This window comes from Urocampus carinirostris, chromosome 11 (assembly GCF_059441175.1).
Source record: "Urocampus carinirostris isolate Australia breed hairy pipefish chromosome 11, RoL_Ucar_1.0, whole genome shotgun sequence".
Taxonomy (NCBI): domain Eukaryota; kingdom Metazoa; phylum Chordata; class Actinopteri; order Syngnathiformes; family Syngnathidae; genus Urocampus; species Urocampus carinirostris.
This window is the reverse complement of record NC_142359.1, coordinates 13,926,742-13,946,941: the sequence shown is the minus strand read 5'-3', so window position 1 is coordinate 13,946,941 and position 20,200 is coordinate 13,926,742. Positions and strand designations below refer to the sequence as shown.

Genomic DNA, 20,200 nt, shown 5'->3' with positions numbered 1-20,200 from the left:
GTACTCTCGGGTATTTATTGTCAAGAACCGGAACAGGATCAGGACCCAAATGCATGACGTTTCTCAAACAAGCCTTTTATTTTACGGGAAATTACGGGTGTCATGCACGTTGGGCAGCGGTCTGGCGTGGAGTGATAGGAAGCCAGAGGCCGACGAGATCGATACCAATTGCCCGAGCAGATATGGGAAAGATGTGGTCGATACCGGACAGGACAGGACAAACAGGGATGATATCAAAACAGGATATTGAAAATAAACCGGACAAACTAGACAAGAACGAAACTGGAAACCGATATTAAACAACGGGACAAACAGGATTGATATCAAAATAGGATATCGAAATTAAACAGAACAAACTAGACGGGAAAGAAAATGGAAACAGATATTAAACAGGACCAAATAAACGGGAACAATACCGGACAGGATATACCAACACGAAACATGACCGAGTCAAAACCGATGTCATGCGGGGCAGAGGTTTGTTGACGGACTTACAAAGGAAGAGTGAGAGCACTGAGCTTAAATATTTATTGGGGCGGCAGTAGCTCAGGAGGTAGAGCGCACGTCTTGGGATCAAGGGATCCCAGTTCGAATCCCGGCTCCTCCGTGTTACATGTCGAAGTGTCCTTGGGTAAGACACTGAACCCCTAATACCCCCAATAAGCAGGTTAGCGCCTTACATGGCTGCAAGGCCGCTATTGGGAAATGTGGAGCACATTGTAAAGCGCTTTGGGAAGTCATTGACTTGAAAAGCGCTATATAAAATGCAGATCATTTCATTTCATTTCATCAAATAGACGGAAAGCCAATCTGTCAACGAGTCGCAGCTGGCACCACACAGGCGGGGGTCAATTGGCCGCCATGGCAACCGTGACATTTATCAACATACCTGTTGGTTGAGAAAATTTATTTTACATAATGAAAGCCTCACCTAGAGGCAGGTGTAATAATTGCCCACAATTTTGACGCTACGGGTACCCAAAAACCCCAAAAGAGGCTGGGCACAAAAATGAGAAGAAAAAGGCACCGTTTGATTGCTTTGAGTCTTCCTCCTCTTGCTTTTACGCACTTGTTTCCAGTGGCACTACATAATACAGCAACATCTAGTGGTCAAATAATACACACTGTCCCTTTAAGTTTTTATTTTAGGAGTCCACTTTGTAATTCGACGGTGACAAATGTACATCTTCAATAGTTTTTGGCAATTGAAGACGTCATATTTTTAAAAGGTGCGTTTATGTTATGACTTTCTTTAAATAATACATTACCACTTCTGTTGATTTAATGACATATTTTATCCCCGTAGCACTCTGGCGAGGGTTCGCCTTTAATAAGAGCAATTGTCCTTGGTAACCTTCTTCTTTTTTTTTCTTTTTTTTTTTTTTTTTTTAGGTTTACTCGAGCGCAACCAAACTACATCCGGTTGTCACCGCCACTTCCAAATTCAATTGGTCGAAAACTTAGATTCCGCCTCTTCCTCAGCCTGATTGGTCAGCTCTGGCAACGACGGTCATCAGGTTAGCGTCCTGTCTAGCGTGTGTTCCAAGGAGCTTCTTGCTCAGCTCATCAAGTCGAAAAATGGCGAATTTGTGTGTACGGAGCATCTCGCTTGGAGCTTTGCGCAACGTTTTAAGGTTAGCTCAATTCTTCTTTGACTTTGAAAGTATGTCAATATGTCTGGTAAGTAAATAGCATGTTAATGTTAGCATTGGGATAGCACGACGATGTCATTGGACATAGATAAAAACCTGTTGCTATACACCGAAGTAAAAGCGTCTTCTACCGTATGTGGTGTTTTTTCTTTTATATTTTTTGTTATTGTTAATTTACCAGTCTGTGACTAGTTATCGAACACTACCTGGGCGCACTTTGATGACGTCAAGACATGGCAAGGTTACGTCACCTTGTGTATTCAATAATACGTATTTTGAGAATGTTTTTAAAGTGAATAGCAGTATGTAACTTTCATTAAGCTTAATGTATGTACAAACACTATAATTCTAAAGTTATGGATCAGCCAGTCACACACTTTTTCAGTTGTCCACATGGTTCGTGCGGGTGCTTGAAATCCGTGGAAATGCTTGACTTTTAGTGGTGTGTGTTGATTGGTTAAAAAGTGCTTGAATTTTGGGTAGAATGCTTGTGAACGCTAAAATCTAAATTGTTTGCCATGTTGTTTGGCTGTCTGGCTCTAAGTCACGCATTAAATGAAGAAAACCGAAATAAGTCTGGTTGAACTTGATGCCGAATCTTGGAATATGGTAAACATTCCCAATATGAAAATGATATACTATATGCCCAAGAATTTGCCCCCTGGGTAGAGTCAAACATGTCAATGTATGTCATTGTAATTATCTTTTCATTTTATTTTATTTACTTCAGATTTCTTGCACTGTATTTATGTAGCAGGTCTGTTCCTTCGTAATTTGTTTCATGATCAAACTGTCCTAAACTATAAAGTTTCAACACTTTCATGCCAATTTTGTTCGTGAATGATCAGTGTTTCCCTTAGGATTTTAGGAGACTGTGGTGGGAAGGTCTCTGACCCTTCGGGGTGGGGTGTGTTTACATTTTCAAGCCTGGTGTATCTCTTTAGGGCATTTTGAGACCACTGAATGTAATATAAATTGCTGTACGTGAACGTATCAGGTTGGTATCATCCTTAAGAGCACACAAAGGCATATCAAGAATATTGCAAATTTAATTTTAAGTCAAAAAGCTATGACACAGTCATTAACCTTATCTTCTCTGTTTACCTTATCTTCTTGGTTCTTTACCTCACTGTGAATGTGTGAAACTGGAGTGTCATGCCCAATTTTGTTGTCACAATATGTTAACCCATTTTGTAACAATGACAATAAAGGTATATTCTATTCTAATTCATTCACACTCTTTCAATCCATTGTTCATTCACTCACTACTGACACACTTTGCACCCTGCCATTGAACATTAAATTTTTCTTGGCTTTGTAAAGAAAATTTCCATAGCTCTTTCAAAAGTAAACACTTCAGGGCTTGGTCCATTTATGGAGACTCTCAGGCAGGCAGCAAGGTGTTCTCCTCGCAGTCTGATTTGAGGTCTCGTTTGGGGGGCGGCAAACGAGGCGGGCCACCACAGTCTTGTCCATTGGTGAGAAACACTGATGATGCAACGTAAATATTTAGGACTTTTTAAAATGTAAAAACTTTTCATAAAAACCTACTTGGCGCCCTCTGCCAGACCAAAGCGGTACTACAAATCCCAGCGGCATGGTGTTCACGTTTATTTGCACCGACTTAACGTACAGTGGAACCTCGGTTCTCGACCATAATCCGTTCCAGAACCCTGTTTGAGAACCGATTTGTTCAATCACCGAAATCATTTTTCCCATTAAAAATAATATAAATCGTTTTTATCTGTTCCAACACCTTGAATGTTGACCATGAATGTTTAACTAGACATGAAGCTAACCCAGGCTAATCGTACGTTCGCGTTATCGAAATCTTCCGTACGAAAGATTACGCTAACACGAACGTGTAAAAAAAAAAAAGATAAAGAAAAGAATTATGAATAGGATTTCTTACCTTTGTGGTGGTCAGCAGAAGGCGCATGCTGTATTCCCTAGCAAGATCGGAAACTCGCACACCTCTTTCATATTTAGCTATTATGTCTTTCTTAAAGGCAATAGTTGTACGAACAACTTTTCCTTTTTTACCTGTCCTGCTTGCACCGACCTTCTTTGGAGGCATAGTTAGGGGCTAAAACACTCTGTTCACCGATATTAAAAGCGAAAGCAAAAAGAGGCAAGTGCGCACGTGATAACTGTTGGTCACGAGGGGTGGGGGCGATCTACACCCGTACGCCGCTCAGCATCGCACTCTAGCGTACGCACTCATGCATTACCGGCGTTCGAACTCCGAATTTTTGACCAAACAGCGAAGCAAGAATTTCTCGAAATTTTTGTTCGGACTCCGATTTGTTCGAACTGAGAGGCGTTCGAAAACCGAGGTTCCACTGTACTTGGTGGCTCATAAATCCCTTGACACAAAAAATTTATGATTAGATCAGTTGCCAACGCTTTTAATCATCCATTTTACCGATTAGTTGTTGCGGCCTTAAAACGTATCACCATTAAATTATGAGATGTGTTTTAGTGCAAGAACCTTTTGAATGGTCGTGTATTTTTACATTTATTGACTATCCATTAACTACTGTAAATTTGAACCTCTAGAGCTTCCCCTCGGCGGTTGTGCACAGCCGCACAGCAGAAGAACGGACACGGCTCAGATGAGGCATCTTCCGAACAGGGTGCGACAGAAAAGATGGTGGCTGAGAAGACGCAGCTTGAGGAGCAACTAAAGGAGATGACTGTAAGGCGAACACCGGCACGTGGAACCCCCAACTCCGAATCTCTTACCCCAACCGCCGCTTTTGCCACCCACAGGACAAATACAAGCGGGCCTTGGCCGACACGGAAAACCTGCGGACGAGGAGTCAAAGGATGATTCAGGAAGCAAAGTTATATGGTAAAAGCAAAACGATTTATTGACTGGTGTGCAAAATACTATCCAGTGTGACCTCTACGTACATTCTTAATTCCTTCAAGGATTTTGCTCGTATCTCAAATTGTAACGAGTAACAAGATATTAACGAGATATGAATCCACTATTGACTAAAGCAATCAGGCAGAAAGCAAATTTGTAGTTGAAATGGGCCGCTGTACAACGGGGGGAGCGGAAAGTGGTACGATCCGACGGATCAGTCCAATCTCCTCTCACACCGTTTACAAGGAGCAGTCCCGTTTTATTCAGGGCTCCGCGCATGCGTAGAAAATATCATGACGTCACATATACGTCTTTTCCTTACAACGAAAATACCTGAAGTATGTGTGTATTAAAATTAGACTGTGTGTATATTTAAATGATTACTTATACATTCAAAATGGAAAAATAGAAAACACAAATAAGAAAAACAAGTTAATTTGTCCTATATTTGTAACATAGGACACAGAGAAATACACAATTAACTAAATGTAATCTACTTTACACAAGTTGCTTGCCCCATTTTTCACAACTTGAAGCACAATAAGAAGACTCATTGCAAAAAAACATTGTTGCCAAGTATTAAGGATTGATCATTTTAATATATAACAGAACAACACTTTAAAATGAAGTTTATTATAAATCTACTTACAACATTTATTGCATGGCTGTTTTCCATCTGCCATCAGTATGTACCTGTATTTACTCACCTTCATTAATGCAATATTTGCGTCGTCGGCTACAAGCCACGTGAACTCCTCTTTCCACGATGCTTTTAATGTATGTTTACGTTTTGTAGCGTCATTAATTTTGTTAGCTTCTTTTGAATATTTCTTCTGGGGCTGGGGTTTTGGCTTGATTCCTAACCACTTATCGATTTTTCTTGTGTTCTCTGTGCGTCTACTTTGGAAAATGATATGCAAATGCACGACCTTGTAACGCTCAGGAGAGTCCGGAAGCACAGTTATTCGAGGCTTCTGATTGTTTGCCGAGTATGCAAATTACCAAACGAACCAAAATTCAGAGATTTTCAAACCGAACGAAGATTTCGAAATTGGAATAACGCAAACGTTTGATTCGAAAATAAATCTCTTTTTTTTTCGAAAAAGTTGGCCACCTGGGCAAAGACGTTGTGAAAGTTGTACGCCCGACGTAAAAGATGCACGCCTCCGGCGTCCGGGCAGACATTATTTCAAACACTGGCAATACCATTGAGCGAGTCGGTGCAACTGAGATGAGGGCTAAAAACACATTCAAATAGTAATTAAACGTAAAACTACAGTAATAAGGTATTAACGAAATAAAATGTGAGATTATTATGAGCACTGTTAAACAAGTCGGTGTAACGGAGATGGGGGGGGAGGGTGACTGAGCATGTGAGAAACGTTGAAGTTCGGTTAGCACTTACTCTATACTTGAAATTAAAGATACTGAACGGAGACAAAAATTTTAGTTTTCTTTGAGCCTGTATTAGTTTGCATGCGCAAACTGGAACCAGCGCTCTCTAGTGGAAGCCTCGTGACCTGGATTTTCCCATCTAGTGGGCAAAATTTTCGGTGTGAATAACTCGTATTGAATCCTTCTTGTCTTGAGGTGCTCGTATATAGAGCTCTGACTGTAATTCCGTCACCACCAGGTATCCAAGGCTTCTGCGAGGACCTGTTGGAAGTGGCAGACATTTTGGAGAAGGCTAAAGAAAGCGTGCCCAAGGAAGAAGTGAGCAACCAGAACCCTCACCTGAAGAACCTCTACGACGGTCTGGTAATGACGGAGGTCCAAATCCAAAAGGTGTTCACCAAGCACAGTCTGGTCAAGCTCAACCCGCACGGGCTTAAGTTCGACCCGTACGAGCACGAGGCGCTCTTTCACGCTCCCGCCGAGGGGAAGGAACCCGGCACCATCACCGTGGTCACCAAAGTGGGCTACAAGCTGCACGGCCGTACTCTCAGGCCGGCACTGGTCGGCGTGGCCAAAGCTTCTTGAGGAAGCCGAAGACGAGATGGACAATCCACCGGAGAGAACCTTCCAAATAAACTGACCAAACTCGGACCTCGGCCCAGATTTTTCATTGTTAGACCCTCTTGGTTAAAACCAAGGTGTGACCAGGTTAAAAATATAACCAACAAGACAGAAAATTATCATGCGTGTAATGCTAACACCACAAAATCCATCGAATTAGCTATCATCAATGCTAAGACTTTTGTATTCCTTAAAGGGACAGTGTGTATTATTTAGCGCCTTCTTGTGGTAAAAACAAAATCCATTCCAAAAACTAACGATTTGAGGGTGAGGTGCGTCAGTTGAGGTGTCCTTAAAAAGTAACATTGTCTCATTAAGTCTGTGTTGACAATGCCGATTGAGTTTAAAGAGCCTTTGTAGTTTTCCCCCCCAATCTACTTTTGTCTTACTTTGAGCATCACCGTTCCAGGACTTCACACATTAGGGGGGTGAAGAGTGGCTTAATGCCCGTCCCTGAGGTATTTTGTTAGTGTAGCTTGAAAATACAATTTTTCAAATACAGTCCAGATGCAAACATAGACCCCTTAAAATAGGTGGTCGGTGTTCGAGGAATGAGCTGCAATCATAACTAAGCCAATAGATGATGGTAAAAAGTAGAAAAATTTCAAGTTCCGGACACCACCTGTAAACAAGCAAAAATGAATGAATACTGACCGGATGACTCATAATAGTTTAAGGCCCCCAACCTAATAAGTTAGGGGGACGGTGTGAATGAGTTGACTACTAGTTGTCGCTGTATTGTCATGCAACTGAAAACGAGTGCTACAAAGCACAAGGAAGAATAACTACTGAGATTCGAAGTGATCAAATGTCACCTTTATACATTTTATTTCAAAAGTAGATGAAAGGGGGGAAAAGCAAGAAAAACTAGCTAAATCAGTTTTTGGGTGTTTTTTTCTTAATTCTTTTAACCCCATTTTCCTATTTTGCGCTTACCCCCATTTTTCTTTTCACTTTTTTCTTAAGCCTTTTTCCCAATTTTGCTTAAGTTAATTTCCCCCCTTTTTCTCTTTGTTAACGCATGAGTAAAAATGGTCTCCATACTTGGTATTCTTCCTTGTGTCTTGTAGGACTCGTTTTTGGTTGCGCAACATATTACAACAACATTTAGCGGGCAAATTTTACTGTCCCTTTAAGAACAGCGGAATATTTTTACCAGCGCTTTTTTGGGGGTCGAAAATTACATTTGGCTTAACATCATCTGGACTCCAGCTCCAGCAGCCCCTAACTCATTTTTTGAGACCCTTGCTTGAGACAAATCACATTAAGTCTTAAAATAATACACACTGTGCCTTTGATTAAAATGGCAGTAGCGGTTAGAGCAGTGAATCCAGGGTTTGTACCCCTTTTTCTTGGCTAAATTCAAGTACTTTTTAAGGACTTCCAAAGCCAATTTCTCCAATACCATTAAAAGAAGAAATTCGGTGTGAATCATGTATTTGGCAGTCAATAATAAATCTGTGATTTACATATGTGATTTTTAATTTTGTGTGCATATTTATAAAGACATTTGTTTTGGGGATTTTAATGTAAATTGCCAATTGATTTGTTTCTGGGGCAGCACGGCGGCGCAGTGTTTAGCGCATGTGCGGCACAGTTCATGTCATGGGAACCTCCTGCGTGGGTTCAAATCCAGCTCCAGACTTCCTGTGCGGAGTTTGTATGTTCTCCCTGTGCTTGCGTGGGTTTCCTCCGGGCAGTCTGGTTTTCTCCCACATTCCAAAAACATGCATTTCAGGTGAATTGGCTGGTCCAAATTGTCCCTAGGTGTGACTGAGCGAGTGAGTTGTCTGTCCCTGTGTGCCCTGCGATTGGCTGGCAACCAGTTCAGGGTGTCCTCTGCCCACTGCCCGATGATTGCTGGGATGGGCTCCAGCACCCTCGCGACCCTACTGAGGATAAGCGGTGTAGCTAATGAGAGATGAGATTTGTTTGAGACAAATTTCTCCGCATATACGTGATGGTTAAAATTGACAATTTGTTGCTAAAATTTTTAGTTGCAGGAAGTTCTTCCCGTTATAAATTACCACTGAGAACCGATACCATATATTTTTTGCAGGGCGTGTTAGAGATGTCCGTACCAGCTCAGTAGCCTAGATGGTAAGGCGCCCGCTTTGAGACTGGGAGGTCGGTGGTTCGCGCCCCGGCCGAGTCATTCCTAAGACTTAAAAAGTGGTCGGCGGCGCCCTCTGTTGGCTGCGGTTGCATCGGCTCGCTACAACGGGTCAGGTGCAATCGACATTTCGTTCTGTGTACATTGTTACACAGAATGACAATACAAGGAAATTATTATTATTATTATAATCATAGTGCCCTGTTGAGGTGTAGCAAGGACCTGTCCCCTTGAGCTTGACCTGTAGGGGACTATGTCATACAAATTAATGCCAGCTGCCGTTAATCACAAGGAAAGAAGAAATACCATTGTATAGCGCATCACCAGGAGAGCAGAGTCGGCGTCATTTTTAAATAGAAATGTTGAGAAACAGGCCAACAACTTCAAGCATCCTATCTTTGAAGTGTTTGAGGATTTCAAGCACCCATACAAACTGCTCAATGTGTGGCCTAATATATATAGAGTCCAATATAAGAAAGTGCTACTTCCCTGATTAAAGGTGGATGAGGCCACAAGGGGAAAAAATCTTCCAATCAAACAAGTTTGAGCATTATAAATCCATGTTTTTATGTTTAATACATAAGACACTGCCACACCAGGACAGAAAACCCCACTTTATCTGTGCAATACAAAAATTCCATTTTTCAACTTGGAAAAATCCATTTAAAAATAATTTCATGGTGGAAAATACTGTACATGTAATATGTGTCCAATTCATTTTGTGAGACGGGGTAAAAATGCCATCGGGAAATTGAGAACGGTTGCACTCGACAGACCTCGGGTAATCTTTCTCATCGACTGGCTAATGTTCGGGTAATGATGCAATACAAAATCCAGACCCACAATATTGATATTTCCCTCGTTCCAAAACATGGCTCTTCAGCCCTTAGTTTCGATAGAGTATATCAATACAGTATTACCACACTGTATTGCAAATGTTGAGGTGACGGCGTTAGCGTAATACAGGAAGCTCCTAATTATGAATTGTATGCTGTGAGTGAAGTACCTCAGCATTCCCAGCAACACTGAATAAATTCCAATGAGATGCGGCTTTTATAAGACCAAATAGGAAGATTAGGAACATTTAATATATTGAAACTAGCCCTTCAATATATTACAATATGTAACTTCTTCCCCATTGTAGAATTTTACTCAATACATATTGCTTTTAACCCTCGTAGCATGCATTGTGTGACACAAAGCATGTCAGTGTACATTATTTAGACGTGAATTTCCAAGTGTGATAAATCGGCAATTTATGAGTATGTTTTGACTTCCAACCACTCACAATGTTCAGTGGCATCAGACCCGTCCATAAACATAGTTTTTCATGTATTTCAATACATGTCATTTTTTTATAGATACCAGTTTCCCCAAAAACCTCACTAGTAGAGGTAAGATCTTTGGTCAGGCCGAGCTTCTCTATATGAGTTTTTTTTTTTTAATTATCCACCCGTCATTGTTCTTTGTTTCTTTTTCTTTGTGGAGAATACATCCCACCTCTTCATAAGTAAAATATATTAATTCGGGATCTGCTTACATCAAGTTTATTAGTCTAGCTAATGCTGGTTCGGCTTAAATACACGCACCGCAGGTCCAGGTCGGGGTGAATTTTTTTCAAGCCCGATCTTGGCTTTACTATCCAGTCAGTGGTTTGAAGGCAAACATTATTCAGGCTTTGACGTCACCAGCTGGTGTGGGGTGAACACTCAACTTTTTTTTAATACTTTGTATACAATTGATTCCACAGCACCGAAAAGAAAAATACTAAAATCCCAGAATTATGGATTCTAATGGCGGTCTATGTGTCAAAATAATGTACAAAGCATGTTTTGCGTATAGTATGTGGTTGGCTCCCAAATGCAACACATGTAACATAAATCACAGCAGTGAAGGAAGAACGAGCAGAGCAACTGGTTTCAGGCAGAGTGACCTGGACCACGTGGGAACATGTCAGGGACTGTAAAGTCACCTGGATAGCTAGATCTGTGGCAGGCTGAACCCCAACACATCAGCTTCCTCGTCCAGGTTTGTATGTGATGTCCTACCTAGCCCACAGAACCTCTTAACCTGGGGGCAAGCAAAGACTCCAAATTGTGTTCAGGAGAACGAACTATTGTCAGACGTTCTAAACTCTTACCTAAAAGTTCTCAGCTTGGGGGGGGATACACCTGGCGACACAACCAGGTGCTGAAGCCTATTGCAGAATCCATGAGCAAAAGCATTTATTCGCACGAAACACCAACTGGAAAACTGCTTTTGTCAGAGAAGGAGCCAGGCCAAAGACAAGGTGCATGAAGGCACCAGCAGGGATCTTGGCAATGGCACAGGACTGGCAGGTCCCTGTAGACCTGAAGGAGCTGCAGTTCCCCCAGCCCATCGTCAGCATCACCCTGAGGCCAGACATCTGACTGGTCTCAGAGAGCACCAACAAGCTTGTGTTGATAGAGTTGACGGTGCTGTGGGAGAACTGCATGGGGAAAGCTTATGAGAGGAAGCTGACCAAGCACCAAGTGCTGGTCATTAACCATCAGCACCAGGGCTCCAAGGCAAGATGTATGCCCATTGAAGTTGGCAGCAGAGGATTTGTGGGGCAATCCTTCCACAAAGCTCCAAGTGCCCTGGGCATAACAGAAATAGCAGGGAGCAGAGCCATCAAGAACACCACTGAAACTGCTTGAAAAACCTCGAGATGGCTCTGGATCCGGAAAGAACCATGGGGACAGGGATGCCGCCTGAACACAAGTCGTGGGGTCGATAGCCCGCAGTAGCGACACCTTGGCCAGGGTGTGTTATGTTGTGAGACCTGAAACCCCCTTATGAACCCATGAAACATTACTAAGGAGGTGTTCAAGTGCATCAGGAAAATCCAGTTTTAAGCGTCTACATGTTTTCACAACCCGGGGGGAAATTTAAAGTCAAGTGTTTACGTTTGTGTTGGCTCTCTCTTTGATTGAACAAACGAAATTCCTGCATGCCACGAGGGTTAATTAAATAAAATACTAATCTTATTTGTTTAATTGGCTTCTTTATCAATTATAATCAATTTTGATTCTGTATTGACATTAGGCTAAAAAATATCCACATTAGTCCGGTAATATTGGTGAAGATGTATAATTAAACCGGCAACACCCATGCAAATTTCATTAGCACATTTTGGGTTTTGCATGAAGTGTTTTTGTCATGCAAGTGAATATTTTTAAAAAAGTATTTTTGAATTCATAAAGGTATTGTGTTTTGTACAAAATCTGAAATGAGCTTCAAGTAATACGAATTAGAAGAAGTTTCCTTCGAGTGGATGTTCCGATTCACATTTTGTCGATGCGATAAGCGAAACCACTGACCTGTTCTGGCCGTCAACCCTGAAGCCCGATTCCACCTGCTGATCACAGTGCTCGTGTTTATTCTGCGGGAAATTGTTCTTCGCCTTTTGCCCGTGAGAGCTGTAACCAGAAGATGGAGGCCAAAAATGTTCTCCAAAAACGTATTTGGACTTTTAAGGAAGCTCCTGGAACGCATCCTTCGGCACAAACGAGGCTTCACCTGTTAACATTCACAATGTACCGTATTTTCCGGAACTAAAGGGCGCACCTCGAAACTCCAATTTGGCCAGAAATTTGAAAGTGTGCATTATAATCGGGTGCGGCTTATATAAATGTAATTATCTGTATGCGTTACCATACAAGGCTTTACGGTAATATTTGAGGAGTAACTGTGCAATAATTGATAAACATCGGTGACCTAAATTGCAAAACATTGCACACAACAGGGATTGAACCTGAGCAGCTATGGTGAGAATGACCACAAATTACCACTAGACCACCATTGATACAAATAACCTACGAGAAGGCATCGGACCTTATCTCATTATCGCAATATTTTTACAGTGCCAGGAACACTGATTTGTGAAAGTGCATTCTATTAGGTTAAACAGTCCTTTCACTTCTTCATCAATGAATGTTAGAGAATGGAGAAACCAGTCTTTCAACAAAGTGCCACAAGTTCTTTTAACGTACAAATATATAATAAACTAAGAAGTTATTGACGCTCAGGTGAATAAGTGGACAGTTTTTACCCAGTGGTCCCCAAACAAAGGCTGCGGGCCGGATACAGCCACCTCCACAATTGGCACTACCCTCTGATCACTACCATAGAACAATTTGACAGACCTTTAAAAGAACCGGTGTTGCAGCGGTGAGAGCCCACTGGACTACAGTGATAAAGATAACATATGAAAAGGCATTGGGCTGTATTTGATTATCAAACCATCTTTGGTAACATTACCAGAGACGACTGTTATTTTTCGTTGTGCGTTTCATATGTTACAAGGACAATTAATTTGTCATCTATGCTATTCCAAGCAGTGTGACAAATGTTAATTTCCTTGTGCATTTCACGTATGTAGGGCAATACATTTGTCAGAATGCTTAGGAGAGATGACCAATATATTGTCCTTGTAACATGTGAAACGCACAATGAAAAAAGCATTTATCTCTAGTACCATAACTACAAAAGTGTGATAAGATAAAATCTACTGCCTTTTCACAAGTCATCTATACCACTGGTCTTGGACCTGTTTTTGTTGCATGAATGTTTTCAAATTTGGTTATTTATTTCAGTATTAGTGTTATTATTTATTTTCTGACTGTCGTACTATGAAGGACCCAGAAGAGTCATTTGATTTTGCCATTCTGGAAAACAATTTTTACATTAAGGCAACCGTGACGTTATTTGTCAAAAACTAATACACGCACCTTCATTAGAGAAAGGGAAAATGATGTGGCCCTCACGGGAAAAAGTTTGGGGACCCCTGATTAAACCTTTAAGAATGTACTATGCAAATCAGTGTTTTAGCACCATGGTATAAATGGTATGACAACCAGATAACGTCATCTGACAACTGTTGGCCCAGTGATAAAGTGTCAGCGGTCTCACTGTCACTAGTCGGGTTCGATTTCCATTGCATACGATTTTATGTCATTTGTGATCATGGCACATATTATTGCATTGCAATGTAAGATGCATTGCATTTATATTTACCTGGGAAACACTGTAGTCTCATATTCAATCGCCTTAAGTATGAAAAATATCAGACATAAAGCTAGTTTTGGAGGGTGCGCCTGACAGTACTGAAAATACAGTCATTTTGCAGTTCTAAACAGCGTCTCTGGATATCCATCCACTCTGAGTCAGGAAGCTGACGATGCGTCTCCTGAGGACTTTGTCCAGGTAACTGGGTAGCCGACTCTTGGAGGGAACGCCCTGTCTCTTCTGCAGTTGGTCCTTGATGATGATGGTTTTGACGGTCAAGTAGCGCGCGGGGTACAGGTTGAGGGAGCTGCACAGCACCTTCTCACGCTCCGACAGCATCTCGAAGCCCGCCAAGTTCTCGATGGTGGCGAACTCGCCATCTTTGGCTTCCTCCTTAACCACGCAGCCGGACCCGAGACCCCCGGCCGCCCCTCCCGGTGCTCCTCCGGAACCTGGACCGCCACCTCGCTTGGAAACCACGACGGTTTTGTTCTCCTTGCGCTTCTCCCGTTTATGGCGCGCAGCCTCGTACTCGGCCGCCTCGTCAAGACGGGCGATGCCGTTACGCCGACAGCGCTGCAGCTCCCTTACTTTGGCCCTCAGCGCACGCTCTTTGTGCATGTTCTCAAACAGCTCCTCCACTTCTCGGTGGGCCATGAACTGGCAGAGCCCCCGTAGGCGCGAACGTTGCTCTTTCTCATCTTTGTTGACCTTCCTTTTTGGCGTGGTGGGCATCACGGGACCTGTTCCCTGCGTGGTGGCGGGACCCGGCACAGTGGAGCTTACGGCAGCTCCGAGCGCCGTGCCCGCGACTCCCGGCGACTTGTCCCTGTCCCGCGTTTCTTTTTTGTCACGGCCCAGAAAAACGGGCACCAGACCGTAGTCCCGAGCGATGTTCTTGCGCCGCTGCCGCTCGCGTAGTTTGCGCACGTACATGTCCACGTGCGCCCGCTTCATCTCGATCTCCACGTCCTCGTCGTCGTAGTTGACCGAGAGGCCGCTGATGAGCTTCTCGGCGTCGTGGTCGTACTCGATCTCGTAGTCGTCTCGCAACGGCATGTAGCCGAGCTGCTGCTGCTCTGCCAGGCTGATGTCGAGAGGCGGGAGGGGGACGGTGAGGCTGGGCGAAAGCGCTCCTCCGCCGGGGCAGGTGTGGTCCGTTACACGGTTGGGAATGCTGTCCGGGATGCAGGCCTTTCCCAGGTTGCCATGGATGTACATGGTGACGTAGTGATCCATGACTTCCTGGGGAGTGCGGCTGGCTCCCACGTGTGCGGCCATGTCCTCCTTAAAGACAAGAAGGCAAAAATACTCCACCGTGAGTGGACAAAAATCGATAATAGAAATACACCAGGGGTAGGGAACCTATGGCTCGGGAGCCATACATGGCTCTTTTCACGAGTACCGTATTTTCCGCACTATAAGGCCCACCTAAAAGCCTTTATTTTTTTCAAAAGCTGACCGTGCGCCTTATAATACGGTGCGCCTTATATATGGATTAATATTAAGTCGCAAAGTCTTGCAACTAAGGCAAGCAGCCGCCGACTCGATTTTCCCTCGAAGGCGAAGTAGTCCGCCGTGTATGCTGGGATTTATATACCGGCGTTTCATTTCCTAACCAATGTGTCAATCATCATTTGAATCAGTCACTAATGGCTAAAGTTATTCGGAGGTAAAGGGGGCGGATCCTCTTTATCATTTACAGGCTCGCATAAGCTAAAGGGGCGAAACAAAGCCTGCAATTGGCCGAAAAAGATGAATGTGAATCACACGTTGGGTTGCACTACGGCATAGAGAAAACATTTTTTTACTATTCTGTATTTGTAAATATTTTACTCTCCTGGATTTACTACACTAACGGTTGTAAGAAAACCATGGTTACGTATCATTATTGAACGTGATGGCTGCAAGAGAACTTAGGAGACGCACCAACATTTAACGAAAACAGTCAAAAGTTAAACAAAACGCAGTCTGACGCGTCTCAGTAAGATTCAAGTAACATTCAAGCCAATACAGTTTTGATGACAGGCATTGTACATTTTATTCACATGTATATTTTGCTGGTGTTTTCGTAGTGCAGTGTTTAGCACATTCGCCGCGAAAGATGGAAACATGTGTTGGCCTGGACAGGTGTGGGGACCACCAGGCTGTACTTGCCCAAAACACACCACAGGAAGTGCCCCTAAAACCCTAGTTATTAAGCGATACACCCACCCACCACAAATGATTAGTTTTCTTAGTGCAGTGGTTTGCACATTCGCCCGACACGCAAAAGGTCCCGGGTTCGTGACCGGGTGGAAACATTTGTCGGCATGGGCTCCACCAGGCTGTAGTTGCCCAAGACACAACACAGCAAATGGTGCCCCTATGACCCTAGTGGTTAAAGGATCCAACCAACCAACCATATGTTGCAATAAAAGAAAGCTTGTTTGAAACCAAATTTTCATTTGATTCAATGACCACTAGATGTCAGGAATGGCGTTATCCACACATCAAGGAGCCCCCACTTCTACATGTTGCTATACCCCTTCTCTCCAGCAATTGAGTGTGTGGTTGTGGCCCCAGAGTGACCGGAATCGTGTGGTCACCAGAAACATCGGATGCTGAAAAGTTCTTGCAAAGTTCATGCATAGGTTCAGTGTTCTTGCAATAAAATGTCTACGGAAAGCATTGTTTGGATATTAGAGGTATCACAAATGCAAAATAAAAAGCACCAGAAAAAATTAGGCTTGAATGCAATCTTTTTCAAAAAGCTGTTTTCGAATCTTTCAAGAAACTTAGCAATGTTCAATTGTTGTTTATTTCACAATGGTAAAAGCTAAAAACATAGTTGTTTTCAAATGAAAGACGAGGGTTCAGGCTTTCTTTTGATATGTCCTACCATACCTTTTTTGTAGGACTTTAAAATGAGTCAAAATGGCTAAAATTGGCCGGCACCTGCATTTCCAGTTCAAGAGAAACGTATAGCATTAAATGAGTTGATTAATTATGTTTACATCTTGCTTTGCTTCATGAAGTCAATGAAGAGGAAAAAGTTGTTACCCAGTTTCCAAAACCGTACTGTTCGATGGCATCGAGGAGCGACTGCTCTTCCCTGCTCGTCCATCCTCCCTCGGCTTCTGGACCCCAGAGCGAGAAGCGCCCGCCGTCGACCTGCTGGTAGCCATGCCATCTCCGGTGGTTGCCGATTTCTGCGCCCGCCGAGAAGCACTCGGGGCACAGCTCGATATCGGGACAGTCGGTGCAGCGAAGCCGCAGATTGGTTACGTCGGCCAAGCAGTTCACGCAGTACTTCTTCCCCAGGTCCGCCATCTTGGCAGGCTGCTTGTTGTTGGGAGGCAGATCGCTCGCGCATGCGCAGTGACGAACGAACGCCCGCCCTCTACAGGACAGGGCTTCGAGATTCAAGATTGTATTTATTGTTATTAACATAAAATGCCAAAAACATTTTATTTGCAGTTATACACCGCGGTGTATAATGTCGATGAAATAAGTTTAAAACTAGGCTACAATTAAAAAAAATTACAAACCCATCACGCGAAGTCAACGTTTTAATGAGTGTATCTAAACGTGGGTGGGCTTAACTAAGGTTTTTTTGTGGCTATTTTGCTGAAAGGGAGTTATGTTTTTTATCAAATACGTTTAAAAATCCCTTACATATATACACGTAAGAATATCAATCTATCAGTAAACTGTCATGATTACCGATGTGAATCACCTGTGCCCGCTCAATTGGCGCCAACCGCTACAGGCTGTGATTGTCTCCCTATTTAAACCCAGTCCTGTCATTCTCCTGTTGTCAGTCCATCTGCGAACCTCTGTTGATACAAGGCAAGCCTTTTTTAACCCTGACTCCCGCCTGTCCCGTTTGTCTCCGGCTACGATTTGTTTTGATCCCGACCATGTCTGCTCCCCCGTCCCAGCTTACGACCCATTTTTGATCCTGACTACTTATACTCCCGTCCTGGCTTACGACTCGTTTCAGACTACGTTTTTTTGCTCTCCCTGTCCCGGCTACTGACGTGTTTTTCCGTCCCTGACACCGCCATCGCTCGCTACGGAAGATCCACTTCCGTATTCGGATCACAATACGAGTGCGAGAGCAAATTGCTTCTCGCGTCCAGCGAACACCGGATCGTGGGCGCAGCCCTTCCTTTTTCTTTCAGTAAAACCTGTGGTAAACGTTATGCAATTTGGTCCTGATTCCTTTCTGGTCGTGACAGTAAACACTAAATATGTGAGTTGAAAAATCAAATCATTTTAATTCAGATTCTTATGTATGTCTTTAACCTTCGATAAATGAACTGTTTTGAACATGGCTCCTTGCAAAAAAAGGTAACTTTTGACTTCTGTGACCTAGGAAAAAAAACAGTACTGCCAGAGTGTGTTTTATGACCATGGTCAAGAAATCAAAACATGATTAACACACGGCAAAAACTAACCGTAAATGAATTGTGAAGTACGTCTACTGTACTTTAAGCTTCAACCACATTCAGGGATCAGAATGGAGATTTTCATTTTCAGCTGAAATAGCCAGGGTCCAGGGGCCGCAGGCCCCGGCCAGGTCCAGGGCGGAGCCCGGTGGGGGGGTCAACAGCATTTATCTTATTTGCTATGTGAAAATTGCACTAGAATGAATTAAATCCAACAAAACAGAAACCATGTATTTTTTTCAGTTTTAAGATGTTTAAAACAATTGGGGGATTACAATGTTACAACCATCACCATTGTTGTTGTGTTTTGATGATGAAGATGGACCTTGTATTTAGCTACTAATCAACAATATATATGAAAATATATACATTAATAACCATTCATCATTAATTTGAAAATAGAATGCACAAACTGAACATGCTTAAAGAAAATACATGTCATAAATTTTGTTTATCCTGTTCTAAATATTGTATAAACACAAAAGATAAAATCATTTCATAAATAAATAGATTTATAAATACCTCAGATTGGGATTTTCTGTCACACAGGGGAACCAGTGGTTGACTGCTGCTAGTATTTGAAGTGGAAGGATTTGGAACGGCCAATAATGTTGAACCGGTGGTGTTACTGTTAGTTTCACTGCCGATTTTAAATGCGGATCCGAGTGCATAATTTGATCGCCGGCAAGCTATTTTTGCTTTGTGCTTGTTCATTTTAGCATGATCGATCAGTGCCACACAACCTCGCATACCATAATTGATCAGATCGACACAGTATAGACACTTTGCTTTCCCTGGAACATCACACTTTGCGATGAACTGGCTCAAAGTTTCTGTAACTTCCTCGATCTTTGCGCCGATTTAACGTTTACTGTGACAGTCTTCTCCAGCCATGACCACTTAAATGTATTCTTGATTCCTTTATCAATCTCGGAGACAAAAGCCTCGTCTTCTTTTCTTAGTATTTTCATATTTACTTTTTCAAACACTCATTTCACCGTTTGAAAAGACCGGAAGGGGCGCCATGTTTGAGAAAGCCAATGCTCTGAACAAAAGCTTCTCTGATTGGTTATCAGCGAACCTATCGACCAATGGTAGGATTCGATCTATTTGTTAGCTAAACCACGTTGTGTGTTATAGATCTAATGCGCTGCGCTTCTTTTTGCCGATTTTTCTCGCGATCTCTAACTGCTAACTTGGGGTGATGAAACAGTCACGTATCATACCTCACCCCCCCAAAATATTTTCTCATCGAATTTAGACGATTTACGGGAATGACCTTTGGGGTTCAAAAACAGCGGAAATCCGCGGAAAATTCTGATCCCTGCACATTGTGTCATGATTAGTATCACCTTTGCCCGCTCATTTGGCGCCAGCTGCTGCAGGCTACCTGATTGGTTCCCTGTCCTTTTTTAAGCCCAGTCCTGTCACTCACCGGTTGTCAGTCCGTCAGCGAACCTCTGTTGTTACAAGGCAAGCATTTTGACCCTGACTCCGTTTTTGCACCTATTTTTCCATCCGTCTGTTCCTGATCTCCCTGTTTGTCTCCGGTTCCGACCTGTTTTTGATCCCGACCACGTTTGCTCTCCCATCCCGGCTTACGACTTGTTTTTGATCCCCACCACATTTTCGCTCTCCTGTCCCGGCTATCGACCTGTTTTTCCGTCCTTGACACCGCCATCTACCGCTACGGGAGATCAACTTCCGTATTCGGATCACGATCCAATTGCCTGAGCGGCTTGCTTCCCGCATCCAGCGAGCACCGGATCTGCCCTTCTTCTTTCTATCAATAAACTTGTGATTAATGCTACTTATTGGGGTCCTGATTCTGTTCTGGTCCTGACACATTGATGATCTACTCTCTGAACAGAACATCCATATTGAAGTCTTTCCTGACCCCTGGTCTACACTAAATTCCGTTGTTGACTAGTTCAATCATTACTTGGATTATTGTCTCTGTCTCAAATGGGAGCAAACAGAAATGACAGCGTCAACATCCAAGTATGCATACTAACACTTCTGAAGTTTAGGAGGATTTTAGCCTGGACACAGCTGACGCACCAACATTTGACAAAAACAGTCA

The 20,200-nt window shown here is 42.9% G+C and overlaps 2 protein-coding genes across 2 annotated transcripts; one reads left to right on the top strand and one right to left on the bottom strand.

Moving 5' to 3' along the window:
• Positions 1-1,471: 1,471 nt before the first annotated feature.
• On the top strand, positions 1,472-8,010 carry grpel1 (GrpE-like 1, mitochondrial). Its single transcript, XM_088348069.1, has 4 exons — positions 1,472-1,634; positions 4,212-4,350; positions 4,425-4,506; positions 6,158-8,010. Exons 1-4 carry the CDS (start codon positions 1,579-1,581, stop codon positions 6,502-6,504), a joined length of 624 nt encoding a protein of 207 aa, XP_088204195.1. The 5' UTR covers positions 1,472-1,578; the 3' UTR covers positions 6,505-8,010.
• Positions 8,011-9,210: 1,200 nt separating this feature from the next.
• tada2b (transcriptional adaptor 2B) lies at positions 9,211-17,159 on the bottom strand. The gene is made up of 2 exons (XM_088348058.1): positions 16,727-17,159; positions 9,211-14,971 (listed from the first exon to the last, which is right to left on the bottom strand). The coding sequence occupies exons 1-2, from the start codon at positions 17,114-17,116 to the stop codon at positions 13,808-13,810; spliced, it is 1,554 nt and encodes a 517-aa protein (XP_088204184.1). The 5' UTR covers positions 17,117-17,159; the 3' UTR covers positions 9,211-13,807.
• Positions 17,160-20,200: the final 3,041 nt, after the last annotated feature.